The sequence below is a fragment of the Gadus morhua genome, chromosome 8 (genome assembly GCF_902167405.1).
Source record: "Gadus morhua chromosome 8, gadMor3.0, whole genome shotgun sequence".
Lineage (NCBI taxonomy): Eukaryota > Metazoa > Chordata > Actinopteri > Gadiformes > Gadidae > Gadus > Gadus morhua.
The window spans coordinates 19,305,428-19,317,022 of NC_044055.1; the positions used below are offsets into that span (position 1 = coordinate 19,305,428).

Consider the following 11,595-nt stretch of genomic DNA (forward strand, 5'->3'; position numbering starts at 1 on the left):
CTCACAATAGTTTCCTTATGAATAACTAGTTATTGATGTTATTGATTAACTTCCACCACCCTATGTAGGTGGTTTTATATTGTATTTTAAAACAAATTAATTGTGTTTACAGTACAGAGATATTTTCCATAAGAGATAGCATGAAAACTCATTTCATGCAACAAAAATCACAAATCATGATACTTGATGACGCAACACAAAGCTAACCTGTTACTAAACTGAACCAAATACCTTTAATTAACCTTTCTTTATAGGTCCATTACTTAATCACTTACCAACCCAGACATAAAAGGCCTGCCCAGAGGGCCGATCTAAATAACTAAGCTACCTGTAATACACTTTAGCTCAGCCTGAGGGCGCTGTGGTGCTCAGCCTGGTGGCACCAATATCCCAGCTGACCTGCTTCAGCTTCTGTTTTGTACTAAAGAAGATGGCGGCGTCCAAGGTGAAGCAGGACATGCCTCCTCCGGGAGGCTATGGCCCCGTTGATTACAAGAGAAACCTTCCAAAACGAGGACTCTCCGGTACAGACAAATTCCGTTAATACAATATGTGTCAATAATTTGTATTAAACAGTAAACCTGTTGCTACCTAGGCCTTGAGCTAATGGGAATCTGCAAATATGCTAATGCTTGCTAACTTAGACTTGACAACACATAATCTATAACAATTTTTGAAATAATGTGTCATTGTTAGAATAACCGAGTAAAATAAATAGCCTTATGATGAATATGGTTAATGGAAGCGACGATGTCATTATTGACTGGCAGTGCACGATCCGGTGTTTCTGCTTATATACATGCAACTGTGGCAGCTCCATTAATGACACAGGAAACGCAGAAACATGCATTTACTCAAACACATCGATAAACAACGTACATTCAGACTATCCTTCAATTGAAGGTTTTAAATAAGTAAACGACTGACATTTTCCCATTGATTTTGGATGTTTTAATATCACGGGGCAACCATAAATGTAGTCAAGGGCAACATTGGTGTAATCAATGTTTTTCAATCCTATGACTTTAAACTATGACTCAAAGCTGAATTACATCCAGCGAGGAAAACTAATGTTGTCATTTTACAATATTTTAGGCTACAGTATGTTCGGCATTGGCGTTGGTGTACTGGTATTTGGATACTGGAGGCTGTTTAAATGGAACAGAGAAAGGAGGTAATTCATTGTATTGGAAACCTATTGAAGGCAATGCATTTTTCCTCCAGTCTTGTTCTGATGAATGGTTGTGTGTTAAGGCGGTTGCAGATTGAGGAGTTGGAAGCCAGGGTAGCTCTTATGCCACTGCTGCAGGCGGAACATGACCGGAGGTAATGCTCATTTATAATAATTATGAATTTTGATGACATCCTTTCTGGAATAAATGGTTAAAATTATTTTATTTTTTTACCAGGACCTTGAGAATGATGAGGGAAAATCTAGAAGAGGAAGCCGTCCTCATGAAAGATGTCCCAGGCTGGAAGGTAAGCTTATAAAGCCTTTCATATTTCTACAAAAGCCTCAGAAATCCCACTTATTCAAAACACTTATCTAAATACGAACCATCATTGATCTCTAAATTAGGCATTGGCCATTAAGAGCACAAACTCAGCTAACTACCTTTCAGCTTTGGGTTTCTGGTCCAGGCACAGTGCTGTCTCTAGCCAGAACTTTCCCTGTGGCATAGTAGCCTTTACGTTCTATAAACAAGCTGTGTGCATGTGGTTTTATGACAATTACAATGTGAGACCGAAGTCTGATGCAGTCTTGCTTCTATACATTTTCATTTTCTTGCAGGTCGGTGAGAATGTGTACCATACAGATCGCTGGATAACACCTCCCTCAGAGGAGCTGTTCAACCTCAGACCCCGTGAACAGCTTCTCCACAAACGCTTTGGGTTCCAGTGGTATGTTTAGCATCTGTCTGGAAGGATATCGTACTGGACTGTCAATGAAATGACAGCCCCATGCTGAACCTTGTAAATGTACAATAAAGTATGATTTTTCTGTAACGTATTCAGATTTACCCTTCTTTGAAACGGCCAAATTAATTGATGCCTAATTTCCTTTCAAGAAATGTAACATTGGAAATCTTAAAAGTCCTTGAGAAAGGAGACTTAAAAATTCAGGGGGGCTGTGTGACATTCACTTAACTAAATTGAGCTCAATCATTTAAAATGATTAAGTAAAACCTTTAGGTAAATGTACTTGCTGTTATGTTATCAATTACGTATAATTAATCTGTTCATATAGGTTTATACTAGAGCTGGGTATTGCCAGGTACCTCACAATTCATTTTCATTCTTTAGGTCTTGATTTGTTATCGATCCAATAATACGGGCAGATGACAATTATTTAGAAGTAACCCTTTCATTGTGCTTTAACAAGCCAAAAGGGAATACACCATTGTATAGTACTGTTTGAGCTAAACTTGGCAGCATAAGTAATCAAATGTATAAGGGCATGTACATTTAGCCACTCGCTTCTAGATTACAATGGCTGCTTTTTAATGTAAATTAAATTCTAGCGAAATTCAATTGAAATAAATGAGTGCGTTGTCGTTATTTTTACCCAGCCCTAGTTTGTTTGCACTAGAAAAGTACATTTCCTGGTTGTCAGCATAACCTCTGGGAGGCTGACTGACTTAAATATGACAACAGAACCGTATTAGTCTATTTACTCAATACAACTCCATGAGTAACATTTCTATTTCCTGTATATTACTATACATCTCATAATGGAAGAGGCACCAGTAGGAATATTTCAATTTATTGAAAATGTTATACATTGAAAACGATAACTTAACCCCAACAAGGGAGTTATGAGCAGGAGCATTTCAATGAAAAACTAACTGCACAGGTCATAAATATAGACTTCTATTTAAATATTTTTTTCTGGGCCGTGAAGGAGGCACTTCTGTTCATTCTTCTGCCACCATCTGTAAGAACAGACTGGTCGGGACCACCTTCTGTAAGAACAGACTGGTCGGGACCACCTTCTGTAAGAACACTGGCCGGGACCACCTTCTGTAAGAACACTGGTCGGGACCATCTTCAGAGATGCTTCCATTCACCGGAAGGTTCCCTCAACCTGGGGAGGAAAAACAATTATTTCAACCTACAATCTAGGAGAATAGAACCAGAGGATCAAAGTCTTGATAAATTGCTCGTAGATGTGATCATATCTGACATAACACGTACAGGGTGCCCTGAATAGCGACAAAATACACTGCAACGTGTATTTTCTATCTACAAACGGTCAGGAGTCCCCAATTATTTATAATATTCCGAAAGCATCAGTAATTTCCCAATATACTACACAACCCAAATTTACCAACGCTGTAATTAGCAAATTTATCGTTAACAATCCAACCCATTTAGTAAACCCGTTTTATAAGCTCTGCGGTGCTATTTAAGAGCAGTCACTTTAAATACTCCCAAGGAAAGTGGTACCCTATACTTAAGATTGAAACACTTTCTCGGTTGCAATTTACTAATCCTGGAACCAACCCGGCAAAATAAACTATTGGCCAACAGCATTAGGGATGTCGCCGTCAACTGCACTGGTTAAATTTACCTGGTGACAAGTAGGGCCTTCCCTGCAGACTCGAGTTCAGCATGTTAGGCCAATGTGTAGATCCTGAGTATTCTCCCACCGTCGGGTCACCCTGAACGAAAGAAATCAACAATTAAGTTCTGGGCAAGAGAACACAGATGTCAATGAAGAGCATGCAACAGAACTATTTTACTCAGTGACACACTAGGGGAAAAGGCCAACGAAAAGGTGGAAACTGAAATCGTCCTAGGTCAATTGAAGGATTCTTGGAGCAAGTTTGATTAACTGATGCATTGACAATACTATCCATTTGACTGGAGGCTTGGTTTTCAGCGAAGAGAGGGCACCATAGTCCAAGTGTGTGGTTATTCGTCAATGATCACGTCAGAACCAGACATTTGAAGCAAGGAAGGACTTTTACATCAGCTAACTTGGAAGGTCATGGACATGTTATACACCAAGGTCGAAGGATGTGAGCAAAGCAAAAGGAGTTTACCTCAAGTGAACAGGCCTACGAATTCTCCACATATGAACTAGGCAAGAGAGCAGCGTTCATCGGATGTGCACTTGTCAGGAGGGGCAACACTTCACGCCAAGGACTTGTAGGTTTTGGAAGAAGCGGACCGCTTGAACGTAATGAAGCATTAACAACCAAAATCCACCTCATCTCTCCCCACCACAACACCCACTGTACAAGGTCTTCACATTACATGCTCTGGGCAACTGAAGATTAGTTTATCTTGCCAAATTAAACTTGGGACAAATGCTTTTGAGCGACTTGACTTCTCAGAGCTTTATATTGCCGACTTTTGAGAAGTATTCAAGTAGTCCAATCACTATGGATGCAAAGCATCATTATACAAAACAAACAAAGTTATTTACCCAGGAGGGTCCCCCCTTAGTTTAACACAAGAATCATTTTTTTTGGTATTTTTTCATAAATCGTTTAATAGGCTCCATGAAACCAAATTGACAGAAAAAAAAAATCGTTGATACAAATAGCAAAGTACAAAACTGATCCCGGCTGTTATTTACTGGGGCGACGAGTTACATTGATGTTCACCTATACATGTTCAGTCCATTTTACAGCACATTTAAAATGCAGGCGTTGAGAGCAGAACAAAGAAAATCGAAATTTTGGACGGACTGCAACGTGCTGCATTTTGCAACACTATGAACAGTCTGCCCCTCTGTGTGTGGAATACTTTCTGAAAATGAATTTTCTTGGGAAGAAACTGATAGTACAGGGGCCCCTCAGCAAAAAATTAAATTAAAATAAACACTTAAGGATGTGGAATTGCTCTAGTAGCACTAAGGAATGCATGTACAAAATCCCCCCCCGAAAAATGTTTAGGAGCACGGCTGTCTCTGTCCGCTCAGTTTAGAACTTGGCAGGAGGTAGGTCATAGTCAAACTGAAGGAGAACTACAACGTAAGGTAAAGAAGCCCCATCGGACGCTCCAATGTTTCAGGGAATAAAAAAAGCTCAGTTCTGTGCCAGAACAAGGCTGAGTGTATCAGGAGAGAGCCAAGTGAATAGATGTTGGAAAAATCAGTCGACAGCACCATTCAAATCAGACAATTTATAGCAAGATATTAATAAGACGCCCCCTCAACCCAGGAACATCTTAAAGTAACTTTAAACATGGTTTTGTGAATGAACGGCCAAACGTTATGGCTACATTTAAAGATGCTTAAGCTGCTACAACAGAACATACTATAAAAATAAGGTCACCAATAACACGTGGACATTTTCTTGAGGAGCGCATCTTTTAAATACAGCCAGCCAAGTGATGATCTTGAGTCAGGGATTTTTAGTCGTGTGCAGCTGAGGATAAGAAGTGGGCACACAGGTAAAGACACTGAAAGTTTCACAGACATTTGAGTTGACATAAACCCCACCAAATAACTCTTGTGCTCGCAAATATGGGACTGGTGGAAGAACGGATATGGGCTACCATTAGGACAATTCACTAATGCTGCGGAGTCAAGGCTGTGCAACAAGAGCATCTTTTAAATAGGGATTGTTGTGAACCGCAACTCCAGTTCGCTCATGTTCTCTTTGGGCGTGGACAGTGAACGTTATCGGGTCGTGCAACTCCAACTACTATATTTTAACTTTTACTTTAAGCATCCCTTCCAATTGCAGTCACTTACCATAGCTGTCATATTGGTCTCTGTAGGATCCTGAGCTGGCGCGGTCACCATAGCTTCCCTGGCCCCTGCGATCAAAAGAAATTCAAATTTAGTTTTGCTAGGTTACAAATCAGATTGGCAGCACAATGTCAACGCATTGTCAAGTAATCTCTCCAAAACAATCCTTGCCTGTTGTCCCTGTATCCACCGCCGCCTCCGCTTCCACCGCTGCTGCCATATCCGCCGCCACCACCACTCCTGTATCCACCTCCACTTCCACCGCCGCCGCCGCTACCGTAGCTCCTCTCTCCACTACCGTAACTCCTATCGCTGTTGTAGCTCCTGTCGCCGCCGTAGCTTCTCTCGCCATAGCCGCCACCGCCACCTGAACAAGAAGAAATCGTGCGGGCACCGGGGTTAAGTAAGGCAAGCGGCATTTAGAAAAGTACGAAATCAAGGAGGTATGACCAAAAGCAAATGGTCGTGCTAAGCACGAACCATTATGCATATTGACACCCCTTGCCCCATGCCCTCCCACCTCTACCCCTTCCGCCGAATCCACCTCCGCCACCACCAAAGTTGCCTCTGGAGCCGCCCCTGGAACCGCCGGATCTGCCTCTGCCTGCTTCATCCACGCGAATAGACCGTCCATCCAAGCTCTGCAGATGCAATAAAAATTTGGTTAAGATACAAGGAACGCATCTTTAACAACCGTTTGCATATGATATTGCTTTTTTTGCTATTCATTTTTGAACATAATAAACATGGATGCAACATACCTTTCCGTTCATTCCCTCCAAAGCATCCTTGGCCTCATCTGCATTATCAAACTTGACAAAGCCAAATCCGCGAGACCTCCCAGTGTCTTTGTCACGGATAACATCAACTAAAATATACAATAAAACAGCAGGTTAGCATTTATACCAATGAGTCTAAAATAAACCATCACATAAAAATAAAAAGACGATTCGTTGAGAAAATGGATAAACGTATGCAAACCTTTAGCGATGTTTCCATACTTGGCGAAAGCCGCCATTAAGGACTCCTCATTGGTGTCGAAGCTGAGGCCTCCGATGAAAAGTTTGCCTTCGTCATTCATCTTTTGTGGAAGAACAAAAAAGGTCACATGGGCTGATTATAAAATGCGCGAATCATTCGATACAATGCAAAACATAAAATCAAAATGTAGAATTTAAACCGCGCATTTTATTGGTTTATTGAATGCACTCCTCATTGGTCTTTTGAGAAAATGGGTAGTATGTCGTCATCGTTTTAAAAATGGGCCTAGCCGCCATTTAGGAACAGACCACGCCATGGTTGAGGCCTGCATCGTGACACAGATCTCTTCATGGAAATTTTTCAAAATTGGGAAAAAAGCTTATCGACCAGATTCACCATGAAGACGTTTGGAAATAAATTATAGTTAGAAAAAAATATCCATCGAATAAACGCATAAATGTCGTTGGTGTGCCTCAGTAGGCCTCATGGCGGCCTCGCGGTGGGTGTTAGCACTAGGCTAGTGACGTTGTCTTGCGACAATGAAGCGCCATTTTAAACCACGTTTTAGTGGTCGTTTCGCAGCCTGCAAAGGGCCGAGAGTGGAAATATAGGCAGGAGGGACACATCAAGTCTTGATACACGATTTGTTTCGCAAAAAAAACGAAATCGCATAGTGCAATGGTAAATGGTAAGAAATATCTACATGTAACACAATACCAGATAACGGCAAATTACACCCTATGGCGACGGCGCTAATGAAATCAAGCCCTAAACCTTAAAACCCGCCAGACTACCTATACTCGATTTATAAGCATCAATAACCTTCAAAGTGAAATAACAAACAACACGTAAATTACCTTTAGTTTGTTGTGTGGGCGTAACGAAGAGAAGCTTGCAGGGGCACCGGGCGGACGAAGTGAGGAGGCAACGTCAGAGCGCTCTCTTTTGAGGACTAGCGAGTTATTTAAATGAGCTGAGGGGCGGGGCAAACGGATAACACCCATCTCGGTCCCGGTCTGCTATTTGAATTGTTATGTGAATTGATCATCCTTCTTTACGTTCATTTTTAATTTGTGTATTAATAATACCATAAAATAAAATGTTCGTATTTCAAAGGAACCGGCAAAGTAGGAGATAACTTCCGTTTATTTTTATATAGGCTTACGTTTAGGTTAAGCATTTACAGATACACGATGTGTAGAGTATGTCGTACATATACCGGGGGATTAAAAGGCTGACGTTTTTGGTTTAACCCTTTAAAAAAAAAAAAAAAATAGACGTTTGATTTGATCAGAGGCTATCTTCAGCGTCTGGAAAATGGAGGATGCGGATTTTTCCGAGCACCAAAATGGTTGGAAATCCGTTCGGTCCTCCAAGAAGGGACCATCGATACTAAATGGTCTTCCAGCAAACACTCAAACGTTCCAGTTAACCCAATTGAGTGACCTATTAGTAAAGTGCTGTGCATGAAAACTAAGAACAAGATTTTATATTTATGGAATTTTTAACCGCATTTTGCTGACGTGATGTGAACAATAATATCCACGACATGTAACAGGAACGATTGTTATTCACCGATACGGAATTTCTTCCAATATCAATATCAAAAACGTATTCGGGGTTGTAATTGTGTATCTCTGGTAAAGCCAGTGCTACTTGAAGTGTTATTGGCGAGCATGGTTGTGTTAGCGGGGGTAGGGCGGTTGTCTCTGTGATCACTGGGCACAATCCTATAGTCACTAAACTATCCTATAGTCACACAACTATTTCCAATTATAATAATAATAATAATAATAATAATACATTTAATTTAGAGGCGCCTTTCAAGACACCCAAGGTCACCTTACAGAGCATATAGTCATCATAAATCGTTAAAAAAAATAAAAAAATAAAGAAATTGTGCAAAAAATAAATAAATAAATAAATCAACATAATAAATAAAAAATAAAAAATATAAATTATAAAATATAAATAAAAAATTATGACTACACCCCATAAACTTCATCCTCGAACGAGGTCAAACCCTAATGAAATCAGTCGTGCTGATTATGGGCCAATAGTTCAAAAACGATGTGTGCACCTTTTATATGCAATATAATAAAGGAATGTACTTATAGGCCTATTGCAAATCCATGCGTTTTTGCAAGGCATTTTATTGTACTAAATTACTTAATTTCAATGACTATATATTTGGGATGACTTAGTACTATTCTTATTTATGTGTTAAAATAACAATTTGACAACTTCAAACATCAATATATGTGCATGATTTGTCACTTTTATGGGAAGTCAGTATGAATAAATAGGCTCACATCTTGATATATTGTGTTGTATTAAATCAGAATCTGGTGGGTTGGTCAAAGTATTCAAGGAAGGCCTTCACAAACGAGGCTCTCAAGGATTGCTCTTGAGAAAGTTTGATCACAAATCCACCTCTGCTGCAGAAAGATACATTCTTAAGAGTCATGAGCAACACCCAGTCCAAATACATGCTGGACTTGCTTCCCATACAAGCCACAGTCACACTGGTTCTTTGCTGATGACAGCATGCATATCCGTTTCAAGGTGTCTCATAATTTCAAGATCCGACTTACCGAGAATGGCTGCCAAACTTTTCCTTCAAAAGGGCAAACAGACCAAGGCCCTACCCCCAGGCTTTGTATTTAAGATCTACCACAGAGGAGGGCAATGCAGCGCTGCGTCCAAAGCATCATCAATTCAAGAACAAATTATGTTTTAACACAGTGACGTTTATTTGTGCTTATTTGAAGAGATTACAAAATAAACAAGATTCAATTTATTGATACAATATTTTAATCTCATACGAGATTGGAAAAGCATCAACCACTATCCTACAAATGAATTAATCATCCAATCAATATTTTGAATATTCTGACCTCGACCTTACTTGCTATATCTTCAACTATATGTCCACATCATGGCTTGAATTAACAATCTTAAATATGTATTCTATTTTCGTTTTTAAATAAATACAAACTTCAACAATTATTTATTCATGTTTCTAGGCTACTGTTTGAAATATACCTTGCCTTGATAGGTTATGGGCTAATCTGAAAATGATATTAGTTTTTTGCTTGTCTTTGGTTATCTGCAGGGAGATGATTCTGGATTTGAGGAGCACTAGTGAGCCTGGATGAGGAGAAGTTCTGCCATCTTGTGGTTCTGTGTTGCAATGAGAGGTCCAGAACATAATGGGCATCCCACAAGGGACAGATAAATAATTAGCAGAAGGTAATTACATTGCTATTAACTTGATCCAATTCATTTATATATTTGTATTATCATGTGGCCCTGTGTGGGTAAGGGTCAGGTTTAGGGTTAGTGTGTGCTAGATTAGTAAAGCATCGTGAATGTGTTAAACAGTGGGAATGCTAATGCTGTGGAAATTTGCATTGCCACCAGAAACCACTCTGAGTATAACAAGAGCTGGCCTTGCATACAGATGCTAGATACTCACTCAACAAAAGGCTCATCTAGTGTCCACCGAGAGAGAGTGGATCTCTGCAAGGATGGAAAACTGGTTTTCACCCGATGACCCAGTGTCAGAGCGGACACACCTCCAGCCCTGTGGACGGCCGTCAGTGGGCTGACGATCCTGATGTGTTAAACTGTTAATTTGCAAAACCAAGACTTGGCCAACCCCCTCTGATTCACACTATTCAATTAACCACGCACACGCACACACACACACACACACACACACACACACACACACACACACACACACACACACACACACACACACACACACACACACACACACACACACACACACACACACAACCACACACCCAGTCAGCATGTCTGCCACCCGGCCCCTGGTGATAAAGACGTCTGTTGGCTTGTCCCCTGGCCCCACACACACAAACACAAAGTTATCCACAGTATCCATATTATTTGTACTTATTTGACTATATTCTTCGTATTAATTTTATTTTTTATTATTTTTCACTTAAACATCAACATTATTTTATGGTTTATTGGTATACACATTGAGGAATCTGGAGTCCAATTCTTTTTTGTGTAAGCATTTTGGGCCAATAAAGACGATTCTTATTCAAACACCAGCAAACATGTGTGATGTGATTTCATATCGATAATAAAGCAAAATTTACTTTAGATAGTCTAATGCTCCAAGGGCTCGTGAAGGAAGGTCAGATGTTAAATTACATTCTATTCCACTCGATTCTGGTCGAGTGAGTCTGAGCAATTGTCCCACCTAATCGATATTCTCGACATTCTCAACGGCTACTTTTTAATATTCTTCCCCACTGCATTAAAGGCACTTCCCTGTCACGTGACCCATGGAGAAGCACCAGCTTCAGTATGAGTCATGTAGGAAGCCAGCACACAGAAACAGCCGCGAGATGCTGTCTGGTAATGGAGTCTAAAAATAGCAACCGCCAGCGAACCCCCATTTTATGCAGACTGCGTCACTCCGCGTCATCGTCCCTCTGCGACTGGCCAAGCACACAAACATTAAGAACAAATATCACACACATGTACATCCATACAGACACAGCTATTGACAGAGATATGCTCGTATCTCATTCCTTAGAAGAGACCAGAGGGATGCAGAATCTAAGCAATGTTGGGATATCTGTCAATATCTCTAGGATCAGGCATCATTCTGGTGCTTCAAAAGCCTCATCCATGTGTGGTCAGAATGAAAATAGCAATGTGGAAAATTTGCATGCTACAGCAATGGGGAATAACAGCCTAAATCAGCCTAATGGAAGAAAACATCACTCTGTTTTAGACAAGCATCAAGTATAGTATGTTTAATGAAAGAATGCTACGGTAAGATACATGCAATACACTGTTGAGAAGCATTTTTCTAAGAGCTTGACCTAAATCACTGATGAATACAGCTAGAAACCTGCAGCATT

The 11,595-nt window shown here is 40.3% G+C and overlaps 2 protein-coding genes across 7 annotated transcripts; one reads left to right on the forward strand and one right to left on the reverse strand.

The window, feature by feature from the left end:
- Positions 1 to 344: 344 nt before the first annotated feature.
- On the forward strand, positions 345 to 2,011 carry ndufa13 (NADH:ubiquinone oxidoreductase subunit A13). The gene is made up of 5 exons (XM_030364686.1): positions 345 to 524; positions 1,096 to 1,174; positions 1,255 to 1,326; positions 1,410 to 1,479; positions 1,793 to 2,011. The coding sequence occupies exons 1-5, from the start codon at positions 431 to 433 to the stop codon at positions 1,910 to 1,912; spliced, it is 435 nt and encodes a 144-aa protein (XP_030220546.1). The 5' UTR covers positions 345 to 430; the 3' UTR covers positions 1,913 to 2,011.
- Positions 2,012 to 2,914: 903 nt separating this feature from the next.
- Positions 2,915 to 7,673, reverse strand: cirbpa (cold inducible RNA binding protein a). Of its 6 annotated transcripts, none has more exons than XR_003977772.1 (8): positions 7,543 to 7,673; positions 6,686 to 6,785; positions 6,466 to 6,572; positions 6,249 to 6,345; positions 5,876 to 6,071; positions 5,708 to 5,772; positions 3,572 to 3,662; positions 2,915 to 3,085 (listed from the first exon to the last, which is right to left on the reverse strand). XR_003977772.1 is itself a non-coding variant. In XM_030364678.1 (7 exons), the coding sequence occupies exons 2-7, from the start codon at positions 6,783 to 6,785 to the stop codon at positions 5,365 to 5,367; spliced, it is 579 nt and encodes a 192-aa protein (XP_030220538.1). In that variant the 5' UTR covers positions 7,543 to 7,673; the 3' UTR covers positions 4,479 to 5,364. The 6 variants fall into 6 exon arrangements, 3 of the variants coding, with proteins under 3 accessions (XP_030220538.1, XP_030220537.1, XP_030220536.1); XR_003977771.1 differs by having other exon boundaries at positions 6,231 to 6,345; XR_003977770.1 differs by having other exon boundaries at positions 6,225 to 6,345.
- Between the last annotated feature and the right edge of the window lie 3,922 nt (positions 7,674 to 11,595).